A 26,621-nucleotide genomic window follows, 5' to 3' on the forward strand; every position below is an offset into this window, starting at 1 on the left:
ATGGCTTCCTCCCCATTTCCTAAATAAACACACAAAAATAAAAGACCCACACAGGAAAGAAGTTGCATTGGAATGTGCTCACAAAAATTATCAGTATGGCTTTGACAGCATATTTTCAAAACACAAGTGTATTTCTTTGTCCAGTTCCATTTCCTTTAAACTCATGGCAGAGGATTTTCCATTTTCATTGTTCATATTCCACTGATTGGGAGAAAAACAGACAGAACAACATATCTCTATATATATAGCCTATATAAAAAATAAAATTAGGATATATAATGTAACCTACTATACATAATATATTATGACTTATATATACAGATACATATTATGTGTGTATATACATATGTACACATATAAAATGCATGAAGACCACCCTAAGCCTCAAGCCCACAGACACCTCTACACAGAGACAGTACATGGCACTGATTATTGCTTGTGGACTCCATACACAAGCAAGTATTTTCATGTACAAAGTGCTGCCTGAGAGGAGGAACAGATTTATCGTTGACGGGCTATTTGCACTAGAGCCATATACAACTATTTTGGTGGGGTTTTTTGTTCTGGGTTTCTTGCTTGTTGGTTTGTGTTGTTTTTTTTTCTTTTTCAAACCACGTAGAGAGATGGAGTTGAAGTTTTAAAACAAAATTTAAGTTTTAAAAGCACATTACAGGAAAACATAACCTCAGCAGTAAAAAACCCAGTAACAATACAGGTTATATGTTGGGGCCAGCCCCAGTTTTGGCACAGCTAAGCATAAAACAGAAACATACCATTTCTGCAATCACTCTGTCAAACCTTTAGCCAAGGCAAGCTGCTTCAAATCCAAAAGGAACTTCAAAGCATTCCTGAGCAGGAAAGCATGAACAGGAGGGGCAGGTGGGGACCATGAACAGTCTCACAAGCAGAGCCCTCCGGGGACATGGGGAAAGGAATGCACCCAGCCACCTGGCCACAATTTGAGGAAAGAAACCATACAAATGACTAGTTGGCCATCCACTGCCTGTGCCCTACCAGGCTCACAAAGCAGAAAACACACACAAACACCCACCCACCGCGAACCACTCCCACCACTTCAGCTGATCCCAGAGGATGGAGAGCCCCACACAGATGCTGCAGCCTCTGCGTTCCTGCTGCACACCAGCCCCTCAGTATTACTTGTACTCAGCCCTCACCCATGGATCTCACACACCCAAAGCAAGGGGCAGCCACTACACTGAAGTTGGTGCCTACAACTGGTAAGACGAAGCATGGGAAAGCAGGGAAGGGCCCTACACTCCCATACCAAGACACATAGGAGGCTCTTCATAGTCCCTGCTGAAACTCAGTTCCTGCCTTGCTCCTGGCTGGCTGACTCACAGCCCTCCCTTTGCAAAAGCCCCCAGAGACTGGAAAACTGAAGACAGACATGCACCAACCATAACAGAAAATAAAGCTTTTTCGCTTTTCCCCCTAACCATTCACAACTGCCACAAGTGAATCTGTGCCCCAAAAGGCCCAGATGCACAGCAAGAGGTCTTGCTTAAACATCAGACCCATTCTCAGTCTCCTCTCCCAGCTTCTTCGTTTCCTTCCAAAGAAGCATTTTCCACTTCACAACTACTCACCGTGCTTTTCCACATCTACTCTGCAGTTGTCTCAAAAAACGCAGGGCTCACAACTAGAAAGCAGAAACCTGCTGCAAGAGAGGCAGCAGTGCAGCCAGTGCAGATCATCAGTACACAGGACACAGCCTCTTTTTTCATATTACAGCCTGGAGCTCTCCCCAGGCCAGATGCATTATTCACCAGTTCAGGCAAACAAAAGTTCATGGTGAGCCAGCTGCAAGCAAGCAGGTCAGGCCTATAAATATATCTCTCTCTAGTATCTTTAAAGTTTATGCAAATTTGATAGAAGAATAGATTCTCGGGGGGGGGAAAACCAAACAACTAAATGCCAGGCATCATGCCCACATCTGCTTTAGAACAGTTACTCTTGCCAATGCTTTTACAAGCTGGAGATTTAGCGACTGACACCTTCAGAGACCCGACGCTAGCACCAAGCTGCGAGCACTCAGAAAAGTTCTTTTGCACAAAATTGGGGAAATACAGTCTCAATACAGTGAAGTCAGAAGAGCAAATAACTGGGGGAAACTGGTGTTGGGACCCTGATCTTATGGGCACTTTAATGTGTCCTCACCTTGAGGTCAAAGGATTTCTCAGAAGAGTTAAACCCAGGCTTATGAGTTTGCCAGGTTTTACATTTCCAGTGCTTTTCAAAACAAAAAAAACCCAAAACACCTTTACCTAAGATTTACAGAAGCATGAATAGGTCAATGTAGTGATTGTAGAAATTGTGGTAACGGCTGGGTAGTGGCCAACAGGAACAGTTCACAGCAGAAGTTAATTGTTCCCCTGTAACAGTGGGCAAGAAGGTGCTTATGGAGTTAGAGCAATCACTCACTTCCCTGTAATGCCTGAAAGGAAACACTGAACAGGATTTTCAGTAAGGTTGTTGGAGACTTGGCGGGGAAAAAATGAAAGGCAGAAATAGACACTGAATGGCTTAAACCTGCCTTGAAGATCATGTGCATAACAAGATGGGCTTTTTCTCAGCTTCCCCATACCCTGGGGCTCTGGGACTCCGCACTTGTGAACACTGAGATGAAAGCCACTGCAGGTGTTGGGTGCCATTGAACCAGACGGAGACAACTCCCAAACCCCAACTCCCTCCTCCAACAGGCTGGCACAGACTGAAGGAGGAGGGCAGAAAGGCAGGTTGTGGAGTGGCACGCCATGGGGCCGGCCTGGTGGCAGCACACTGGCCCCAGTGCTGCAGGGCTGGGACCGCTGGCGGCTTGGGTCACCCTGGGCCACACAGACAGCAGGACCCTGTCCCCAGGATGGACTGCACACCCCCAGCTGTCACTCACGCCTCCCTGCCATCTCCAACAGGCCTGTTGCCATGGAAACAAACTTTTAAGTTTTTAAGGCTATTTTTTACAGGCAGGCTGGTACATTTCCCTTTAGCACACCAGACCCGTGTGGCACAATCCACCCCTGTCCCCCACCGTCGCAGGGGGCCTCCCTCCACTGGCACGGAAATGGCACCCAAGGGCTGAGCTGCCAATTAGCATTACACAATTAACACACACCAAGTTAGAAGTGCCACGGGGGAGCCAGCCTGCACCTCATCGTATGCTGCCATGCGGCAATTGAAAAGTTGCCTCTGCTGAAAGGAGTTTGCAGCTCCAGGTCACACTAACCAGTAGCTGCTGGTGTGACAGCAACAGCAAGGCACGTAATTGGTTCCCTTCCAAGTATGCATTACCTAGCCATACGGGCAAAGAGGCCTGGCCCTAGAAAATCCTGGGGTTCCCCCCTCCCCGCACGTCCCCTGCCTTTGCCTGCCCCCAGCACCCACTGGCCTAGGAGGGGGTGGCATTTCTGGGCACCCTGGGGGACACCCCGCCAGCACTCATCGCCAGGACAGCTGCTAAAAGAGTCACAAAGAAAAACATCAGGTAACTGACTTCACTGCGAAGCGAGAACGAAGCCTGTTTGCCATGTGCTTTGTGCACAACACCAGGCCCTTAATCCTCCAGAATTAAGGGCGAAGCTCCGAAACGGCACCCAGACTCAGCTTAACTGCCCTGTGCCATCCTCCTCCTCCTCACGCTGCTGCTGACTGCAGGCACACAGGTCACTGCACGTCTGTCCACAGCACGTGTGCTCACACGCATGCAAGTGCCACACGTGAGCCTCCTCACTAGCCTGTTTCTACTCCCAGGGCAGGGTCATGCAGATTCATGAAGCCTCGCCATGGAAAAACCATGAAAACACGACAGCTGTAAGAGCTCACCCATCTGCCCAGCGGGGTGGTTATTTGGAGAATGTAAAAATTTTTGCACATTCTTTCTGTAAGCCCCTCAGCCAACCTCGTTTCTCAGCCCCTGCCGCTCCACAAAACCACTGCCAGCTCCCCAGCAGGGGAGATCATGCTGGAGCACATGGACGTCCCCTTCCACAGCCTGTACCTCCTGCTCCCCAAAAGCACACGGGTGCTCCCAGTATCTGCCCCCTTACTCCACCAAGGGGACTGGCATTCACTAGTTGTCCAGAAGGACTGTGTACCTCCACCACCTAACACCACAGATGCTTTCAATCTCCAGTGCTAAACCCTGCAGTCTGCCACCCACAAAATCCCCCTCTCTCCTGCTCTCAAGGACTCAAGGACTGAAAAATCAGTGATGCTTTTGAATATCTATCAGACAGCCATGTTAACTGTAATTCTGCAATTTCCTCAAGTATTTCTCTGAGCTTCACTGTTTTCCAGACAATACATATTGAAAGGTTGTGAGCATCATTGCAGGGTTAAGATTAACAAAATCCCAAACACCAAATACAACTCCTCCTACTCTTCTCTTATGAAACATTCTGCGGAGTGAACAGAAGATGAAATGCTTTCCCTTCATTTTCTATTTTTAAACCCATTTGTTAATGTTTCTTGGCTTTTTAAAACATCATTTGACTAGAGGTCTATTAATTACCCAGTGGTCTCAGCAGTATTGAATTTCTTCAAGATTTTTCCCCAAAGAAAACTCCCCTCACTTTTAGCCTAGTTTGAAGCTTCTCCCTATTAACTTCCAGAGAAGCTTAGTTTCCCAAGTTTCTTGTGCTTGTTTCTCCTGCCACAGTCAGTATCTCCTGTATGTATTAATTTAAATATGCATAAAACGGGAAATAAAAATGGGAAGGCTTCATTGTAGATGATGTTTCCAGATCATGTCCAAAAATCTTTTCTCACACTGAAAAGCCTTCTGACAGGTTTTACTACTTGTCCCCTTGTGAAATCTCTAACAGACCGCATCTTGTTTTAAGACAGCATTCTGGACTGCAAAACTGTCAGCCTTTGAAAACTTATGTCCTGATGGATCTTCATAAACAGCTTAGCTTGTTAATGCTTAGATATAAAGCACTAATCTCTCTCCCTTTTATTGTGATGCATCTTAGCACTCTACTGCTTTTCACTGTAAAGCTAATGTTGAAGACATAAACCAATTATTAGGAGTGAAATTCTGCCATGGTGATTATTCCTAATAGTCACCAGATATTCATGTCCTTGCTCCTCATCAACCACTAGTTTCTACCTTGAACTCCCTTTCCTGCCAGCAGCTATCTTCACACCAGAACAAGCAGGTTGGATCTCTTCCTCCCACCATTCCTGCATTTCCCTTTTTTCCATTCCAGATGTTTATAACTGCTGAACTAAAGATAACTGCTAAAAATGCTGCTGGCTTTCATCATTTTTGATGCATTGCCATTTTGTACAACCACAGGATCTATAAAATTGCAGTTATGTCTTTAGAAGATCACCAAAGACTTCTTGATGGGCATTATTTTTTTCTTTGCCTTTTTTTTATTTCCTAAAAACTTGCAACTTGCAACCATTACCTCTTGTGCCATCACTGTGTCCAGCTTTGTCTTCTCTGCACGCTTTCATCAGATAGCCATAGACAGCAATAAGATCTCCCCTTTGTTTTTTCTCCAGAAGACCAAACAAAACCCACCTCACCCTTTCCTTACATGTCATGTTCTACAGTACCCAGACTTCATGGTGGTCCTCATTTGACTCATTTGGTTTATCAGTCTCCATTTATCTCCAACAACCACAGATTCAGCTACCTGAAAACAAGTGTACTTCTGGCCCTTCTCCCATTGCTTTTGATGGGCACTTCAATTCAAAATGTTTACAGTGCAAAGTCACTAACTTCTGCTGAGCACAGTTTCCCTGTCTATGGACATGTTTCTTTATTCACAATGCCTGCAGACTAAAAAGAAAACAAGTCATAGAGCCATAGAATCATTGTAGCTCTATCAATTCACAAACAGCATTCACATGCACCCTTTGTGCAGCATCACCCCACCAAGAACATTTTGTTACAGCACCTTCATGACAAACGAACAAGGGCCCAGTGCACACTACCTTCATTGAAGTTGTCATCAGTTGAGATGTGGGTCAAGGGAGACTGAGGTCGAGAGTCCCCACAGAGGGAGTAGCTGTGTTCTGCCTGGATAAGGGGTGCTGGGGATGCCGGAGACAATTCCACCTCCATTATTTCGTTCTTCTCAGACAAGAAAGGATCATTCAAGAGCTGGCCTAGGACATCGGGTGAAAACTCATCCAGGAACTCTGTGAAGTGCTGTGGAGATAAAAAGGGGGAGGAAAGGTTTATCTCCTTGTCTGTCATGCCAACAATAGGAAAGCATTGATCAGAACAATTCCAGTATCTGTACCAGGCATCTGTGCCAGTCAGCAGCAGGATCTACCAGCCCTGCCTAACAACCTCCTCCTCCAATCACTACTTCAAGCTGAAGAGCTACAGCTAGAACAAAAGTCCTCTCAGAGGCATACAGTACAACAGAAGAGCCTGTAATTAACTTGCAATGATAACAGAAAACAGAAGCATGGTAGTCATGTCCTGAAGCAGCCTCCCCTACCACCACCAAAGGTACTCACTACAGCACACCACCAAAAATGGGAAAGCACATTTCACCCAGACAGTGTGAGAGATCCTGCAGATTTATCACCAGAAACTTTACGTGTGGAATAGAATATACAGAGTTAAATTTCTCTGAAGCAGAGAAGAAAAGGAAACAGACACAGACTCCAGCAGCATGTATGACTATTTTAGTTATGCAGATCATCAGGCACACTCTAGGGAAATGGGTCCATGCATGTCCCCAACCAAACAACTAACATGTTTCCTGGCTGATTTACACATCTATTTTAGATGTTGCATTCCACCTAGGACTAGAGTCCATATGCAGCTTCTAGACCCCAGAGCTCCTGACAGCCAGTACTAATTACCACTTTACCTATTACACTGACAGCACATGTTATGGCTGTATGTAGCAGGGTAACTGTTTGTTTTTTACGAGCACAAACCAAACCTCGTGATCTACTTCCTTGAGACTCCAATGCCGTTCCCATCCATAGCCAAAAAATCTGCATCTCTTCTTGGTGTTGTTTCCAATGTCAGAAGGTCACATCTTTGACAGACCAAGAAACTGCACTGCAACAAAGCATTCCTGCTAATCTCATTCACACAAAGAATTCTATTTTTGTACAAAAATATTTGTATAACAAATTGTAATGAGCTTTTCCAAACAATCAGGCATTATATACCATCTTATATAGGAGTCCCTTTCAATTGGGGCACAATCCTACAAAAGCCTAAACCTGATTTGCTCTGTTTTTGCAAGCAGTATTGATCTTGGCTCTTCGTCTTGCTCTCTCCTGCAGAAACAAACACTGAAACTCAAGATTCAGCTTCCTGTACGCTAAATAAAGATTCAAACAAGTCAATATTGTATAACCCATGAAAGAAGCGGTGTGCTCACACTCCCATGCATGCACATTTCACAGCTCCAGCAGCACCTGTGGCCTTGAAGCCTGATGCTGGAAAACACTGAGCACAGCTGGCTCTGTGAGAGTCCCCTGAAAGTTCGAGCGCCTCTTCCAAGATGCTCATAAATGCTAACTGTACCTTCTTTCAAAATCAATAAGGCTTCAGTCAATTCTGACTGACATTGAGGAAAAGAAAATATTTACTAAACATAAGGCAATAAACAGAGGACCACAGTTGCTATGCTGGAATAGCAAGCTAGCTAAAGTAAAGCCTTTACAAATGGTAAAACAAACTTCTAGCCTCATATTTACTTACTGTAAATGATAACGCTTCTAAACAAACCCTCAAATGACTCAGCAAGAGGGTCGTCACCAGCTTAGAAAGCCTTGTTTATTTTAATTTTGATTCCCAAGGACTCACTAGCACTTCATATCCAGGGCTGTGTCCCAACATCTGCGTGGATAAAAGTATAAACTACAATCCCACACTATGCAAAGAAGAAAGAAAAAGGATACCCAAGACTAGTTGAACACTCCAGTGCATCAATAAAGACACTGAGTAAAACAGGGTGGGTAGCCATTAAAGTGTAAACAAGGGACAGAAATGCTTCCCAACCACAACAGAAGTCAAGGATGAACCTATAAAAAAGCAGTGCCTTTCTTAGGGACAACCTTTCCCCCACAGTCTACAGACTTCTCTTCGTTTGGGCTAATGGCGAGAGTCAATTATATTTTCCTAAAGCTCTCTAGAACTTTTCCCTCTTTCTAATTCTTGCATGCATCATCCTGACTGATGACTAGCAGATACTGAAATAGGGTTGCTACAGTATTTGTATCCTGGTTTCTACACACAGCTACTTCATCACCAGTGTCATCCAATCTGAGGATGTCATTCTTGAAAATACCATACCTAAGTGTTGACTTAGCCTGACACTATTTAGATGTTCTAACAGACTCTACTGAAAGACAAAAAGACCACGGGCCACTCAGCTATTTTTGGCAAATGCACAAATAAAAATTTCTATCAGCTTTCTGTCTATTATTGCTTTGATATGGAAAAAAATAATATCAAATACTATTTTACTTTTTCCACTTGATTAACGTTAGGTACATTAGAGATTTTTTTTACCCCTTTCTGAATGGGGAATTTTCCTAGAACTGTTTCAAGAGAAGCAAAGAAAAAACAAACATTCAACTTCCCAAAAAGCACAGATAAAGAGGACCTTGGGGTGGGGAAGGATGTTCAACATGTTCATCATTTGTGCTTTCTCCTTTTCACATGCAGCTGCAAAGCAGCAAGCTGTGAGGAAGAAAAGAATTTGTATTTACCACGGAACTGTCTGAGAGCAAATAAATGGTCAATCAGTTTTTAAAATAACTCTCTAGTTTCATTACAATTTTTAATCTTATTTTTAATGCTCTGTGATGTAACTTTGAATACTGGTCAACAGAGAAGCCTCAAACAATTGCCAAGGTCAGACTGCATTGCTACTGAATTCATGGAACAGACTTTTAGGAATTCCGACTTCTTGCTCAGTGATTAGAAAAAACACCACCACTTGATTTACAGGAATTTTTCATACGTTATACACATCTCTACTACAGTGAATGCTTAAAGTTAGCTTCCTTTGATTATTTTTTTTTGTTAAGAAACCAATTGCCTGATTGAAAGTGGCTCCATTTGTCTAGACAATTAAAAAGGAAAAATCGTATGAGCAACAGCTACAGCAGAAACCATCCAGAAGCAGTTCGGCCCCAGCTCCTCCGCACTTCCACCTACAGCTAAGCTGCTCCCTCTGCCTTTTCAGAGCACACTCTCCCATTCCCAACCCTCCTCCTCCTCTCCATGCTCTCCTGTCTGCTTCCATGTGTACCTTAGCTGTCATCAGCCACTTCCAGAGCTGGAAAGCCGCAGAATAACCCTCAAGGAACAGGAAAGGGCAATTTAGGGAGGAAACTGAGACTTTTGCCCTTAGAACCTGTATATATATTTGCTTGCAAAAGAAAGAAATCCTTTGTCTGTGGCTTTCAGCTTGGCACCTATCACCCCGCAAGTTCACCTTTAAAAAGAAAAAAGATAAAAGAGCACTTGCATTGAAAATGTGCCTTTTTTCCTCTTCTTTTCCTTTTTTGTTTTTAGTACCTCTGTAGACAGCTCCATTGCCAGCTTCCTGCTATCCTCACACCCCACTGGCAGCCGCAGCACTAATTGCAGACATGTGTTAGTACAAGGAGTCTGCATGAGTTATTAAACTACTCTCCCTACATACCTGGGATTTTAACCTCTGTAAAAAGTCATGGATTTAGGACACATGTAACCTTACCTTCCACCTCCCCTTCCCCCAGAACCTTGAAAAGACAAAAAACCCAGAAGTGCTCCTGCTTGCAGAGAGAAAGTAAGTTGCAGCCCCATAGAGTTTCACCACCAATTTGGTTGGACATTTGTTCCCACCTATAACCCAGGTACTTATGGGGAATACAAAACACCTACAGACATCACCCCGCAGTAAGCAGAGAAGAGCTCTTATATCCAGGCGTGCGGCGCATTTTGGATAGCTCGTTGAAAGTAGTATTTGGCTGCAGACCAGCTGGGGCGCAGGCTTCAGCCCTCCACAGCATCTGCCCGTTCCTGCCAGACAAAAGCCCTTTTCTCCAGTTCTGCTTAAGGGACGAGGGGTTGGTGGTTTTTTTTTTCTTTCTTCTCTGATTAAATGAACATCTCTGAAGCAAAACAGAGACTTGGGTTTTGCTAGGTGCGTGGCAACGCTAACTTCCCCACCACATGACCTGAAGCCAGACAAGAGCAGCACTAGTCCCAGTTGCCTAAAGTTGTGACATTATCACAGCTAAAATGAAACAGTTGTGTTCAGAAAATTGACTTTCTAAGAACGCACTAAAAAGGAATTATGAGGAAGTCAAGAGCTCCCAATGACACTTCATAACTATACTGAAATTACTGAACAAGTGATGGGCTTTGCTGAGCCTGGAAAACACAATGCACCAGCTTCAAGTCCCACACACCGACTGCAGCAGCACAATCCACCCTTTCCAGAAGAGTCACCCCAGACGAGAGCTAGCTACAGCACGCTGCAGAACAAGCCCTGCTCTCCAAGCAGCCCTGGGCAAGCCAGCCTACACGCAATGTGCCGGGGTGAGAACCACCCACGAGTTCAAGATATTCCCCTTCTGGGGGTTAATGGCTTCTGCCTGGCTCACCCTGATGTCTCCCCATCCTGAAGGTATCCATCCACTCCCCATAAGTGGAACTGCCCAGGTGTGAGGCATCCCTTCTACCCAACAGGCACTCATGGGATAAAAATGAAGCCCACCATTTATCCGTAGGTACAAAACTCCCTGATATTTATCTTATGCAAGGCTTCAGCAGCAATAATGGAGGGTGTGAGAAAGGACGGCACCCTTAATTTTGTATTTATGGAATCAGAGTCCATGTAATGTACGACGCAGCACTTCTGGAGAGGATGAGGAAAGAGAAGAAAGGGGAAACCACAAACCAGCCCCCACCCATGGGGAAGTAAACATGCACCACAGATATGAATTTGCTCCTTCCTCACCTCTCCACCAATTTCCTCTCACATTAAGATAAGAGGGAGAAAAGTGAATAATTTCTTCAGCAGCTCTTTTGTGGTTTGCATAAACAAAAGTGCGTAGGAGATAAACCACAACGTATCACAAAAGATAGCAGCATTTCTAGTTAATAACAGCAAACAGATCAAGAAGCATGGCTGAACGGAGATACCATCTCCTCTGCAAGGAACCAAGCACACATTTCACAGACATCTGGCAGCTAAGGAGGTCTGAGTAGGAGTCACAGCTGCTACCGAAAGGCTTCAAGCTCTGGAAGATCCAGGCAAGGCGCCAGTTGTTAAAGATGGCACATACATGCTGGTCAGCCTTCATGGGTCGAGCTCTGGACTTTACTGCAAGGCAAGAGCTGTAAAAGGCATCGTGCAGGTCACCATTGCCTCTGTCTGGGTTTGCAAGTGCGGCACCAACCCATAGGGGCTTGGAGCACAGACCTGCCCTTTTTAGCTAATGAAGAACCATGCCTAGAGACGCTGCTCGTGGAGGACTGCACACACAAGCCTACCTGTGACGACAATGCAGCAGTCTACTGCTTTCTGCACACCCAACCCCAAGGCACAGGTTAAAAAGCTTCCTCAAGGCAGGTTTTTTCTTCCCTGGTGGTGGTGGTCATGGTGCAACTTCAACGATGATAGACTGGAGGTGTCACTGCGCAGCACTTCCAACAACTAAGACAACTGTTCCCAGTAGTTACTGGCACTTGGGCATCGGTTAATTTTCAGAGATTCAAACACAAATTCTGTAGATTTTCAGATACATCACTCCTCCCAACTTCTTCCCTTTCTGGAAATCCTTTATGTTTGCAGCAGAGAAGCTGGCCACCACTCATTCTTCTCCAAACTAAGCTATGGCTTCCATTGTGTGGTACCAATCTTTGTCAGCTTTGAGAAGAGCTACCAAGGGAGCCCCTGTAGCCTCACCTCTGCAATTCACCCACACGTGCTCTACAGGGAACAGAATAGCTCCTCTGCTGGCACAGGGTGCATTGACACACCGCTGTCACAAGGCACAGATCCAAGCTTCTGCTGCATTGCTCTTAGAAGGATGAGAAACAAAGGACACCCTGCAGCAATACAGTATTTTCCCATATGGCTGATTCCAAACATGGGGGGTGAAAGACAGATAAAACCAACCCCCCAAAATCATTCATCAACATTCCCACAGAGAGAAAGAACGGCAGAGCAAGCCACTGCACCCTATACAGCTTGATATACCAGGGTACTTACCTTTGGTATGCACTAACTGGGGGGGCTGGGGGAGGGCCAGACACAGACACACAACACATGACCAACTATACTTGGCAGTGGGTATTTGAAAAAATTTATGCAACCACACTGAAACAGCTGAAATGTAATTTGCTGAGACCCCTTGGACAGACCACAGTACTGAGCATGTGACTGCGGGCACATCTAGCTTCTTACTCTTAAGCAAGACACAGAGATCCTCCCTCTCAGCCTGATGAAGGACCCAAATAGCTGGAAAATCTTTCTGATGGCAAGAAAAGTCTTTGATGCAGCCGCAGCAGAGAACAGAGAGACTGAGGACTGTAAATAGTCCCTCAAGTCACACACAAAACATTCTGATTAACACAGCAGAGACATTTACGCTACCCTGGATTGCGTACCTGCCAAGGGCAAAGAGTGGGAACCTCAGATTTCTAGGTTTTTAACTTCTACAGTGTAAAAATCGAAACCAAGATGCAGAAAAACAGTCACTCAATTATTTTACTCTACTGTAAAATTCTTTACTGTCTAGTCATTAACTACATTGACATTACCTCATTTGCAGGAGGATATGAAGAGTAACGTGAAATGAAAACAGCAAAGAGATCCACCATAACAGCAGATACAATCACTTGAAGTATCACACCAGCAATTAGTCATTTTAAGCATTACAAGAAAAAAAAATTGGACAGATTAAAAGAATCCACTAAGTGAATAACATTCAGGTTGTGTCATCAGCAAAACAAATGCCAGGAAATTCAGAGCTAACAGATTTACATGGTAATTAAATCTGCACATCTTCCCAACTTGCTCAGGTTACACAGCTGGAAATGCTGAAGTTCATGCTGAGCAAATCTTACAATCCACCCCATAATACACACATGCATGCGCACACTTCCATTGTAAACACTCAAGTATTTCCGACCCACAACCAACAAAGAAGTGCATTCATTTTTAACTAATTGGGGAGATTTTTCAAGAACCATGTTTTATTCCTTTGTCTTTCCTTGTTCTAAAACATTCTTCCACTTTCCTTAGCATCCCCCCACGCCCCCCAAAAAATTATTTTGGATTTAAAGAGAGAATTAAAACCAAAATTAAACTCTGTAATAACTAGGACTAAATATGGGTTGAAAGAAAAAAGGAAAAAAAAAAAAAAAAAGCAGCCTTTGTGCAGTTGAAGCAAGGATGAGAAACAACCCTGAAGTTCAGTGTCTCTTAAGCCCACTGTCTGCCAGCAGAGAAAAGGATGCTATTGCTCATTAAGCCCAAGCCTCTTGGGAGTTATATAAAATAGGAAAATCCTCACATTTCCCTGCCCTTTCCCCAGTGCATAGTTCTTGGATCTAGTCTAATTTTTCAATAGGCTTGGTGCATATTTTGCTATTTTTCACTCTCTCTCCAAAAAGATTCAGAGTCAGAGAGGAGTGAGTCACGGGGGACAGAGCACCAGAGCAGTGAGTCAGTGAGCTGGAAGCCCTTCAACAAGGCTCCCCCCATCGGGGTCCTGGCTGAGACCTCAAAATACATTATTAATTCTGTTGCAAGCGAGGGTCTGGATTATGCTCGCAGGTCAGATGCATTCATTCTTTTGTCTCAGCTACTTTTTTCCCCCTTTATTTTTTTTCCCCTCTTACAACTAGCTTACTGGTATGCACTTCGTTTGTTTCATAAATCAGCTCTTAGGCTGCCAGCTTGAGTGGCAGAACCACAGAAAACAAACTCTCCATCACTTCTGCCCATGCCCTTCTCTTCACCTGGCGAGCCGCAGGGTCACAACTCTTTATCACCAGTGATTGTAGAGGCTGCAAGACAAGCCTGACTGACAGGTCTGCCTTTCACAAGCCTCCAAACCACCAAGCCTAGGGGCAAGGCTCTCCCTGCCACCTCCACCTAGCATGAGTCACCCTAGACAGAGGGGGTAGCTCAGCTTCCAAAACTTAGTCATTGGTGTCTCTGATGATTTCTGGCACCCAGACAAGAGACTTAAAGAGACCAGTTATGCTATTAAAAACTATCTAGCAAAAAAAGGAACAGATGCAGTTGTTTGGATTTTTTGCCCCAGCTATGCTCCAGGCATGCAATGCCAGTCATAGATGTTGTGAGAGAATATTAATTTTCTGGGTTATGCCCCAGGTACACCTACAGGCTCTTTGGAAGGAACTGGTATTTACCACAAATTTTACATCTAACTGGTGTCTTAGCAAAAAAAAAAAAAAAAAAGCAAGCAGGGAAAGAAAGTTTTCAGACAAGCTGAAACCTTCATGCACAAATCCGACAATTCACCAGCTGGCATTTATGGTCTTATTTGTTGCCCAAGAGCTCAGCAGCAGGGATAACACATTTTGTTGTTGCACAGCTGGTTTAACTTACGGCCACTACTGAAAGAAAACAGTTACTCCAGTCTCTTCTTCAATGCATGCAGAGAGATCTTAACATTATAGCAGTGTTGTACAACACTTGGGCGCACTGCAATTGGTTTCATCTATCATCTTGCCTCACTATGGAAATGGGAAGGGATGAAAGCAAAGAAAATTAATCTCAGTCGTTAGGTAAGAGCATCCCTTGTCAAAGGGCACTGCTATTTTAATGATATATATTTTAGATGTGTGTGTATATATACACACACAGAGGTATCCATTTTAAACAGAATCTACTAGTTTTGCACCCATTTTAGAGATCACAGAAAATCTCAGGTTGGAAGGGACCCATAAGAATAATGTCCAACTCCTAGATGACTTTATGGATGTAAAAGGAAGGAGGAAAGGATAACCAGGGAAAGAAGTCAGAAGTCACAGGGATCGTCCAGTTGGCCTACATGGAGACAAAACCCTCTCCCCAAGAATGACTAGCACCACACAATTCAGGGACAGTTACTTAAAACAGAGGCTGTAACCTGCCCTGCAGGGCAGCAGCAATATGCTCAGCTGCTCACCCTGCAAGGTCTCATCACAGATCCCCCACGTTAAACAACACTTGAAGCTGCCAGCCTCTGCCCACAGGCACAACCTCTCAAATATAACCATCCCAGTGGGCACGCTGTGCCAGGATGCTGTTCGGACAGCCCAGCAAAATCGTGATTTCTTGTCTAGGTTCCCAGTAGTACTGGGGGCCTCCTGCAGAACGCAGATGCTCTCCAGCTTGGCTGTTTTGGGCTTAAAGTGTTCTCAGCAGCATCCTCCCTGAGGACCAAACCAGTATCTTTCAAAGGAGGATCTTTAATTTGTCTGAGCAACGTAGGTAGGAAACAACAACTTCTGCTCCATTAGCAGCACTCCCTGCATGCTTTGGCTTGCCACTCCTGACTGACAGGACACTTGACATTTAAAAATAAAAAGTCACTGTTTTCTTCTTCAGTGTTACTTCTTTAATGGCTACCAAGTTTAAATGGCAGGGTTTCAGCTTGCAGGGCCATTCCTTCTTTTTCCTAATGCTGGCTGCAAACCTACACACCACCCATCAAAATGCAGCTCCTTAAAGCTTCTGATTATAAAATAATAAGGCTTTACTATCACTACTGGCAGCTTAAGGAGAGATTGGGCATTTTATTTCACTGAAGAGTTAGTAGGTTTTGTTTTACAGATTTATTTTTAGTACTGGGGGGGTGGGGGGTGTTCTGGGTTTTTTATTTGTTCAAGGGTAGAAGCATGGAAGCTGAGGCTTAAAAAGAAAGGACACAAACTTAGGCTCCCAAATGTTTATTTAAGCATTCTTCGTTTCTGAAGAGTCAGATTCTCTTCACGCACCTACATGTAGACTCCCTGAATTGATTATGGAAAATATAAAATAGCTTTTATAAATGCTGCCTAATATTCATAGACATAATGGTTAAAATTGAGGATGCATGTAAAGTTTTAACAATAAATAACACACCACACACATATAACACTTTCTTGAACTCAGAAGACATGTGCTTGAGCACAAGGAAAGGAGAAAAAAAAGTGGTTTTGCAAAACAAATGTGAAGAAATACATAGGTCATATCACCCTCCCCAGGAGATTAACTCTCCTGCCTGATTCAGAGCTCAAGGATCACAGTCTTTGGCTAGCAGTGACCTTAGCTGCCATGGGTTTTAGACCCTGCCCAGCAGAAAGTGCTGCCCTCTCTATCATACAGATACCTACTATCAGAGTAGAAAGAGAAACAACACTGTAGGACTTTGTTTTGTGTTCAGTGCTGCTGTTCACTGAGCATTACACATTAAGTACCATGCACTAAAAAAGCCAGTTTGATGTCAAATCCTGTTCTAGCCTGTGATCTTGCCAGAATGTGAAAAACAGTTACATTAAAGAACCCCTTTCCAGTAAATAAGTCCTACACCTTGCTCTCAGTAGAAACATCCTGGGTTTTGATCCGGCAGTTCCCATAAACTTGCACTGAGCCCAAAACACCATGGATGCATTCAGATCTGATACTCTGCCAACAGCAGCAGGTATAATCAAAGGCTTCCCATCCCAAACTGTTAAAACGTTTCCAGCTTGCAACTCTGCAGTATGCTAAATGTCTAACCAGCTACTGCACAGGAAGCTAAGGAAGAGCAGACCAGTAATACTTGACCCAGTGACAACACTGGGGTAGAACGTCCTTACCTTGTACCCACTGCCATGACACTAGAGCTTCTTTGGATGTGCCAGCCCTAACCAAACTCATCCCACAGCAAAAAGGCTTGCATTTTGAAGCCACTTCCAGTGGTCCTCTGTACCATGGGATGGATACTCACATTGCACCTGTACACCCTTAACTCTGCAGAAATTCACACAGGAACCCACAGAAATCATTTTGGCACCTCATTCTGTATGTACCAGTTCTCCGCTATAACTGGTACTTTGGCACCCTCCCTCTGAGGAAAGATGCATTTCATTTTATGTCACAAGAGTGGCGGGGGTCACTTGGTTTTTACTTGTGTCAAAGGCAAACCAGTTTGTTTTGAAGCTCTACTGAAAGCTGTAGAGAGAAAGGAAATAGGGCAGGATGTGAACAAGATCAAACAAATATATACTCAAAAGTATGCATTGCATTCATTGAGACAAATTATTTTAAGACACCTCACACTTAGGAGCTGGTATTCCAATTTCCTATGACAGGTCTTTTGTCACAGTGCCAGAAAACACTACTTCAGTCAACTTTTTAAAAATAAAAAAACCAGGAGTGCTACTGGATTAAGATTCAGGACCCAAAATAGCAGTAGATGGAAACAGCCGTATCCTAAGACCAGGTCTTAAACAAAAACAAAAAACGAAGTTGTACACTTAGTTCCCCTCTATGCTTCTTTCCAGAGATACAGGGACTAGTGAAACAGCTCATTTAGTAATGTGTGCTGACTCTCTTCTCTCACAAGCACTCACAATACAGTGTTCAAACCTGTGTTGCCTTCATTTACCAGTAAACAGTCACTTCAGCTTCTTTTACTAGCCCTCTCTCATTCAGAGCACCCCCTCTTTCATCCATACCTACTTCTGTACCTTCCATTTCCAGGCCTTTGCTCCCACACAGGTGAGAGAGGCCTAAGCTACTGATGGCCTTGCAGGACGTAAAGAAGATCAGCGGAACTGGGAGGGAAGCTGCAAGCTCCAGGCAAAGACCCTGGAGGACCAAGAGCCAGAAGAGCAAACGTGCAGAGGCAATGGGAGGAGAAGGGAAAGTCACAGTGCTTGGGAAGGGATAAAATAAACCTACAACAGATAAGCAGCATATTAGGGTTGTGCAAGATCTTCCTCCATCCCCAGCTGTGTGTTTTTGCCAAGCGTCACTTTTGTGCCTTGCCATTTACAATTGCTCATCCTTAAGTGGTCATTCTCACTTGCGTTACGGACTTGTCCAGAAGGCAGGTTCAAGAAGGAAAGGGGACTCAGGAGGGGCAAGTACTAGATTCCTGCATCCCCAAGTCGGCAAAACACGCTGCAGCAGGAGCAGTGCCAGCACATCATCTGGCAGCACAGCCCTACCCTTCTGCAACAAACATTTCCTCCAGCCCATGCTCTGCAGTCCTAAAGAGATGGTCAAAGTTCTTCAAGCCTCCCCTGTAAAACAGGATCAAGAGAACCTGACAGAAGGTCTTTAATAAAGAAAGCATCAATGTTGATTGTAAATAATTCATGAACATTTCAGCCCATGCCTAAAAACTGAACCAAAGCTCCTGACGTTTCATCACGGCAGGTGAAGAGAAAGCCAAAATGGGTAAACAACCCTGCTTACCATGGAAACTTGTAAGTATTAAATATTTTGGGCTACTGGAAGAAAGAAAAAATGCTGAGAATTAACATAAATCAGAACCTACAAAACAAGAGTTAATAGAAAACAATTCAGAGGGAAAAAATACTGCTTCTGAGTTTGTCAGGACCCAGAAGAATTTTAATTATAGATCAGGTCATCACTTGGCTACAGTTATTGTGGGGGGGGGGAGAGAGGAAGATCAAAATGTTTAATTGAATATTCCTGGGAGGGGGTGGTTCTAAATTACTGCTCTTTATATGAGAACAGATGATACAGTCATCCCACAGGATGGTACTGAAGTGGTTTTCATCCCAACAATAACGGAAGAGAATATAAAAACAGCTATTCAAAGATGACCATTTTAATTAGCACATCTAGAAAAACTCCATCTGAAAAATCTAAACAGTTTTTAAGGAGCTCATGAAACTCTTTCCAGTATGAGACAATACTGACTGCAAAAAATATGAAAATATTTAAGTGTAAACAAGGCAACCAAAGTAACAGCAAGTTATCCTACCTACTGTTCCCTTATTCCTGAATAAGGGAAGAGATGGAGAAGGGAAAAGAGTAGTTAAGAGTCCAAGAATAAAAGGGAGGGAAATCTAATTTATGCTTATAATTCCACAATAACCAATAATCTAGCTTCTCAAATGTTATCTTTTTGTAATAGTATTACAAGCTTAATATACCTTGTCTGTTGTAGGGCAACTGACTTGGTGCTATACAAAATTAATCCAGAGTAATATGAAGTCAACAAGCCACATTCAGTGTAACAAAGAAGAAATCTCCAGATGCAAAATAGAAATCAGCTGATTGCACCACATGTTGTCAGTTGGTTCCCACAGGGATCGGTTTTTGGCCCCAGACTCTAATATTTTATCAATGACCTGAGAGGAAAAGTCAGCACCACTGAATTTTGCAGATAACACAGCATCAGCAGGAGCAGCGAGTAATAAAAAAGTCAGGTCACAAACCCAAAACATAGTACTTGGTAAGCAGCCATAAACAAGTGACATTTTAAATAAAGCTGAACTTAAAAAGGAAAAAAAATTAACTTACTGCTGCAAACAAAAGGCCCCAAGTCACAGTCAGCTGACTGACAATCAGAAGCAGAGATCACAAAAAGGACTTTGGACCCTGGGAGAGATGTGGCTGAAGGAGCATCTGTGGGACAGGTACTTAAGTGCTGGGCACATGAAGGAGGGGAGGAATTACTGCGGATGGGTGCTCACACTTCAAATGCAAGAGGCCCCTTGCTGCATCCCAGGTTGAGCCCCTCGGCCACAGCATTGAGGTCTCATGCAGTTCCAGGAGCAACCAAGCACTGGGAACTCTCACATGACTGTCCTGTGCTGTGGGGCTGCTGCTGGGCTCACACAGCCAAAGAACAGCAGGGAGGCAATGGTACTGCAGAAATTTTGCCTTTATTATTTATTTAGGGCCATTTTTTTTTGTTTGCATTTGCTTCTTCAATGAGGCTTCATATTTAAAAGAAGTCACTCTGTAAAGCTCAAGCCCCAGCTAGAGCTTTATACCACGGTCTTATGCCAATCACACAACCTGCTGCACAAGTCTGTGTCCCCTGTTTTGAGGACTTCAGAAGACAGAGGGGTGTGAAGCAGAAATTAATTTCCTCCACGCTCATGGTGGATGCAGCTGCTGCTGGCCACAGCCATGCTCCAATCCTATCCTGCCAAACTGTAAAAAAAGAAAAAAGAAAGGATGTTGAACAACTGGAGAAAGTTCAGAGAATCACAAGAATCACTGTGGAGCTCGAAATTCTGCCTCAAAATAAAGGCAAGTAACAAAAGAAGAAACCAATGTAGTATTCAGCTTGCCAAAGAGGAAATTAATGCTGCACATGAACTTTCTTAAAGTACTGAAACAGGGAACAAGACTTAAAGATCAGGTCTACCAGCTTGCAGCCAAGTTTATAAGCTGAAGACAGATCCACTCATTGAGGTTATAAAGGGTCATAACATTAAAAAATAGGGGGAACAATCAATCATGTAGGAACAGGGTGAATTCTTCAACCCAAGCCATTCTTAACTGAAGACAAAGATATGCACAAATTCAAACAGGAAACAATCTGGGGAAGTTTTACAGCCCATGATTTACATAAGGCTAAACCAATTAATCATAATTATTTCCTCTGGCCTTCTTGCAGCAAAACAAGGCTGTTTACTAGAGCAGCAGCATGTTCTGGAGAACCCGATACAAACCCAGAGTTGGGCAACCTGCTAATGCTGCTTTGCATTCCTATGTTCCAGATAACTTGATATCCTTATCAGGAAGGCAGTCAGTGAACATGGTTCAAGAACCTAGTTTTAAGACCAAAGGTTGGTCATATTAGACACAACCACCCACTCACAAGCAAGCTCCAAACACAGTGCTCGATAAACTTAAATGACTGGCACATAGCACAGCACTAGCCCACTGAAAAGCCTTTTCCCTTTGTTTATTTTCAAGGGTGCATTCTCAAGCCCTACTGCATGAGCAAGTCAACACTTCCTCGCACACCTGAGTTGGGCTGGTGAGGTCTGTGGACACCCCAGTAACAGCTGGGAGAGGGAGCCCCTACCATTTGCCATCACCACAAGAGCTGCACCTTTAGAAAGCTGGGAGAGAATCACAGAGGAAATATTCAGCAGCTGCATTGGACTTCAAGGTTTCTCAATCAAAGAAGCTAAAAATACAAATACCCAACAAACAACCATGCATGCAAACTGTTCGCTGTCCTTTTGATACTGATCTGTTCCTCAGGAACAGGAAGGCAGCTGCAGTCACACCAAAGCACAAGCAAAGACCTGCAACAAACTCTGAGGACCCACAAGCACACGGCATTGTGATTATTTTCAGAGTCCATGTTTAATTTACAAACAAACCACAACCAAGAGATGGCCAATTTCAATGTTGATGGAAGATTCCCCACAAGCCTACGTGAGGAGAATGCCAGGGTGTGTGTAGGAATTCAAAAGGAGCTTCCACATAGAGAACCTGACTTCAAATTGAAATCATTTAGCAGTTGCTCATTTCCAAGTCTCTTTTACAGTGTCTCCTAGTTAGCCAAGCTGCACATGTCTGGGCATCTCCTCCATGGAGGACCCACCATCCTTTCCAAATGCCAAGGCTGCAGCAACAGGATGCCCATAGCTGAGATATCAGAGGCAAGTTATTTTATACTTGCTTTAAACCTGAGAAAGAACACAAACAAAAGCATGTAGTATGCAACACCATTCAAACACACAGAGAGAACAAAGTAACTTGGGCTCTTATTTTATGTTAGAAAAAAGCTTCCCCTTTTTTTTTTATTTGATGAAGAAAAAAACATTAAAAGCAAACAGCTGACAGAAAGGAAGGAGAGGGTGCATTTAAAGGAAAGGAGGAGTTGCATCCTGTTTTAAAGATTAATTACAAGATTAATCCTACCAGGCAACGTTAAGTTTCTGGCAGAAAAGCAGAAGGGCGCTCTAGCCAACACCTACACATGCACCCCTGCGCAGCATCTTCCCAGTCCACATCCCTCAAACGCTAATGCACAAAGCTGCTTTCACTTGCAGCACTGCATTTAATTGCATATATTGAGCGAGTGCGCCGTGCAGTGCAGAAGACAACTCTCCCAAAACTGCCAAAAAAGCCTGCCAAGCATCCTGGGGATAGAGACAGGTGGAGGGAAGTTTCAGACATTGCATAAGCACAGGCACACGTCATCACTCATTCGCGCTAGCCTGGCCAACCCCAACTCAGAGCCCTGCAGCCACAGCCAAGACCTGCTCGAGCTGTCCGGAGGTGATGGGTGCCCGGTGAGCCCCGCCGGGAGGGAGAGGCCCAGCCTGGGGGTGGGGAAGGACATGGGGCTGCTCACAGACACCAGCCCCAGCACCCACCCAGAGTGAGCCCCGAGCCTCCAGAGGCCCCTCGGCCCCTGCTAGTGGAACCATTACCCCAGAGCTTAAAAAACAGAAAGAAAAAACCCTCATGTTTTTTCCAGGGTCTGTCAAGGTTGCTGTAAGCAAGGACACACATCCCTGCGGTTACAGGGCCAGTCGGAAGCCGAAGGTGCCACGTGCTGTCCCACGCCACCCCCGCGGGCCCCCGGCACAAAGGTGCCCTTTGCCACTTCATTCCACATGGCTAAGGGCAACGACAAAGCAATACACTCCTGTCACAAGGGATTTCAAGGATAACAGCATCGAAGATTGCATCACATTTAATGCCAAGATTATGGGGATCATAAAACTGCTGAAGAGAGCTGGGACGCAGAGGGAGCCCCTGGTTGCAGGGCGCAGCGACACAGCACCGAGGCTTGAAGGGAGGGACCCACACGGCTACTTCTGGCTTTGAGGACTACTCAGAGGTAAAGAGCAAGCTCAGGAGCTCAGAAAGCACAATTTGCATTCCGATTTCAGGTGTCGTTGTTTCTTCCACACAGCCTATAAGCCATCTGTGGGCCACAGCACACAGAACCCTGGCTGCCACACACCAGCCTAGCACAGCCCTGCATCACGCAGCTCCGATGGAGAGCACCTGAGGGATGGAAAACACTCCTGGAGCTCAGCCAGTCTGTTCAGCTCCAGGGAAACACAGGTACATAGCCAGCAAAATAATCAGGGGAACCTTGCACTGCTTATCAGCAATGCATAACTCTAGAGTCAGTTAAGGCTATATATACACAGAGATATATATGTGCGTGTGTGCATGCTTGTGTGTCTGCGTGTATTAAATATAGCTCAGGGTTTTTAATACGGTGCCGTCGGCTGTGGAATAGTTCAGATGAGCATCTGCTACAGACCATCTGGACTGGGAGGGAGGGAGAGCAAATTGCTACAGAACTCTTGAGGAATTTGAAACTTGCAGTGGATTTTACACAGAAAACGGTTGCGTAAGGTACACTGACAAATGTGCAGTATCAGGAAGGTTCTTTAACTAAAAGAAGAAAAATAAGAAAGAGGAGAAGTGATCCTGAAACTGCTGCTTCCTGTGGGGGTTGGAGTTGGCAACCAGTGATGGTACTGACCTCATACCACTAAAATTCAGCACCATTAAAAGAAATAAAACCAAGTTCTCAACACATGCATAGGTATAGTAGAAGATCTAGCATTGGACTGGTGTTGCCTTGAGGAACTGAAAGTGGTACCTGATATTCACTGGGTTACCATGGGGTATCTTAAGCTTCCATCAAAAAATAAAAGACATCATAAAAACCACAGCAAGTTTTTCTTCACTGAATTAACATACAAGAACAAATGGTCCATGTGTAAAGCACTTCAATATCCTTATGACTAAGATGGCTTCATACTCATAATGTATGTGCATATTTGGAGATAGAATCATAGAATCATTTAGGCTGGAAAAGACCTTTAAGATCAAGTCCAACTGTTAACACAGCACTGCCAATTCCACCACTAAACCACGTCCCTACGTGCCACGACTACACTTCTTTTAAATACCTCCAGGGATGGTGACTCAACCACCAACCTGGGCAGCCTGTTCCAGTGCTTGACAACCCTTTCAGTTAAGAAAGTTTTCCCAATATCCAATCTAAACCTCCCCTGGTGCAACTTGAGGCCATTTCCTCTTGTCTCATTGCTTGTTACTTGGGACAAGAGGCTAACGCTCACCTCTCTACAATCTCCTTTCAGGTAGCTGTAGAGGGCAATAGGGTCCCCCCTTGAGCCTTCTTTTCTCCTGGTTAAACAACCCCAGCTCCCTCAGCTGCTCTTCATAGGACTTTTTCTCTATACCTTTCATCAGTTTCTCTTCTCCAGAAATCTACAGTAAAATTCTGTGAACTAGAAGATTTTATAAATCAAGGCTCACAATGACCATGTCTTAATGCAGAACCACTACAAAGACTGACATGCCAAAACTAAAATTGTCAGTTTGTCAGAATTACTGAGCACCCTCTCCTCGATCTTTTTTTTTTTTCTAGTTGTAAGATCTGCAAACCGTAACAAAGAAAACTAAAGAACACTAAGTAAGCTCAAGTTTGCAGAATCTGCAAACTTCCCCAGAAAATTGTTACATGTGCAAAAACAACAAGGGATTGAAAATCACTGCTCTGCTTCTACTGACAAATTGTGGTTCCAGATGGCTCAGGAACATCTGGTCTTCAGCAACAGTCAAGATGAGCATGGTTGGCACCAATGCCAAAAGGGAACTCAGCATGCTGGGGATTTCCAAAAGTTGAATTGTACCTGTCCTGTAACAGTAGCAAGTTTATAGCACGAACAGACTGGGAACTTCAGCAGAGGACAATACAGAGAAATAACAACTCTTCTTTTGGAAAGAGCTGCTGTCCATCTTTTCTCCATTGCCAGTCATCTTTATTTTTCCAATATTGCAATAAAAAAATATGTAATAAGACTTCAAATGGTCCAGTAGGGTATAATTTTGTAAAAGGAGCCCACTAGACCATTTTACAGAAGGACCTAATAGCTCTGTTCCATTAAAGCATCCTGTTTAAGCTTTATGGTGACAGCCAGCCACACTCAGAAAAGCCTGCAAGCAGATGGAGATAATAGAAATTTAAACAGACCATCCAGCTTTCAGTTTAACCACCGCATGTGGCATTTTATCAGTTGCCAGGCAAGTGGGAGAGGGGAGAAGGACTAGAAGAGATCATCAGTCTCCCCATCCTGTCTACATTGCTCCAATCCCTGGCTCACGTAGCAGCAGTTATAACTATTCCCCTTTTGACAGAATTTGTTAAGACAGTCGGGAAAGGTCAAGACAGAACACGGATATGGATTTAAACCAGATGCCCGTGCTAATAGTAATTCAAACCACATACTGCCCACCTAAAATGAAAATATTAAATAAAAGCAGTGACAATTTGATATGCTTTTAAAGGTTTGGTGCTCTAGCTATTTTTATTTAAGCAGATGAGTTGTCTGATCCTGATGCAAATCCATTTTTAAAAGTTCAAGGAGTAAATAGAGATACATGTTGAGAAGCAGACTCCTTGAAGTGTAGAAATTCGTATTCATGGCTTTTTTTGTTGGTAAGATACAGGCCATACACACAGAGCTGTAACTGCAGGAATAAAAGCTTGATGGAACTTTTCATAGTACAACATTGCAAATAAAGCTTCCTATTAGTAGCCAACACTGCTACCATACACCTCCAAGAGGGGCAACCAGAGCAGTAATAAGCAAATTATCTAGAGACCTAGCCAAAGCGTGTGAAATCTATCACTGTTAAGAGATGCCCATGTGCACATTCAGATGCTGTGCTGGTACACTATGAAGCTGGTGCTTTGTTTAGGGTAGAAATCAAGCAGCCAAGGAGGACTACAGAGAGGTTCCCTGCCACGATTTAGAAGAATCACAGTACTGACCTAATAAAGCCTTCAGTGATGAGACAGGCAGAGAAGAGGCACAAAGACACAACTGGGGAGTGAAAGAGGAATGTACACAGCTCCTTATCTTGCTTTCTAACACTTAAATTCCCACAGCATTTTTCTTTTCTTATCCCAAAAACAAGAGGACACTTGTGTAACTGGTGTGGGAATAGCCACAGACAAGCCCCTTCTGCTGATAGACCCAAGCTTTGTCCTTGGCAAGATAACCTGTAGCAGCAAAAAGATTGTGCAATCATTTGCCTCACTCAGCCTCAGCTGATGGTGGCACAAGAGCATGCTGCCTGTGATGGGAAAAGCCCTGGGGATGTTGGGGAAAAGGATGACATTTTGCCAAGAGCCACCCAGAGCACCCCAGGTGCTTTCTGCATAAGATACCCAACCTAGCCTCAGGATACACGCACCCTTCAGTCACTACCTGAAAACTCAGACAAACAAGTTCTGGAAAAATCCAGAAAAACAGGCCTAGTTTAAGACAGCATTGCCCTTTGGCTCCCTGTCGACTATCAATCTCTCACAACGGGAAAGGCAGGCCTTCGCCCCAGCCATTTCTGTTCACAGGAGGGGACAAAGTGTCCAACTCGCCTTCCTCAGCAATGTAAGTTAAAACACCAGCGTGTAAGGCCTGGGCACGTCCTTCCGTAGCAGCCTCCAGCAGAGATGCAAGATGGACAGCTGGAGGCAGCAGCACGGGAAAGCTATGCTGCACCACAGCTCCCCTGTCACAGCTGTCATTGAGCATGCTTTAAAACACATATTTTAAATTTAAAAATTCTCAATGCCCAAATGATACAGCTGTTCACCTTTCCTCAGCCATTAGAGCAACAGTAAGA

At 44.2% G+C, this 26,621-nt stretch overlaps 1 protein-coding gene across 2 annotated transcripts in view; it reads right to left on the reverse strand.

Annotated features, from left to right (window-relative positions):
• Positions 1 to 26,621, reverse strand: part of CREB3L2 (cAMP responsive element binding protein 3 like 2) — an 85,555-nt gene that overhangs the window by 33,593 nt on the left and 25,341 nt on the right. For both annotated transcript variants that reach the window (XM_040594478.1, XM_040594477.1), the window contains exon 2: positions 5,965 to 6,181. In XM_040594478.1, coding sequence (XP_040450412.1) covers positions 5,965 to 6,181 — 217 coding nt within the window. The remainder of the gene's footprint in view (positions 1 to 5,964; positions 6,182 to 26,621) is intronic.

This window comes from Falco naumanni, chromosome 5 (genome assembly GCF_017639655.2).
Source record: "Falco naumanni isolate bFalNau1 chromosome 5, bFalNau1.pat, whole genome shotgun sequence".
Classification (NCBI taxonomy): Eukaryota; Metazoa; Chordata; class Aves; order Falconiformes; family Falconidae; genus Falco; species Falco naumanni.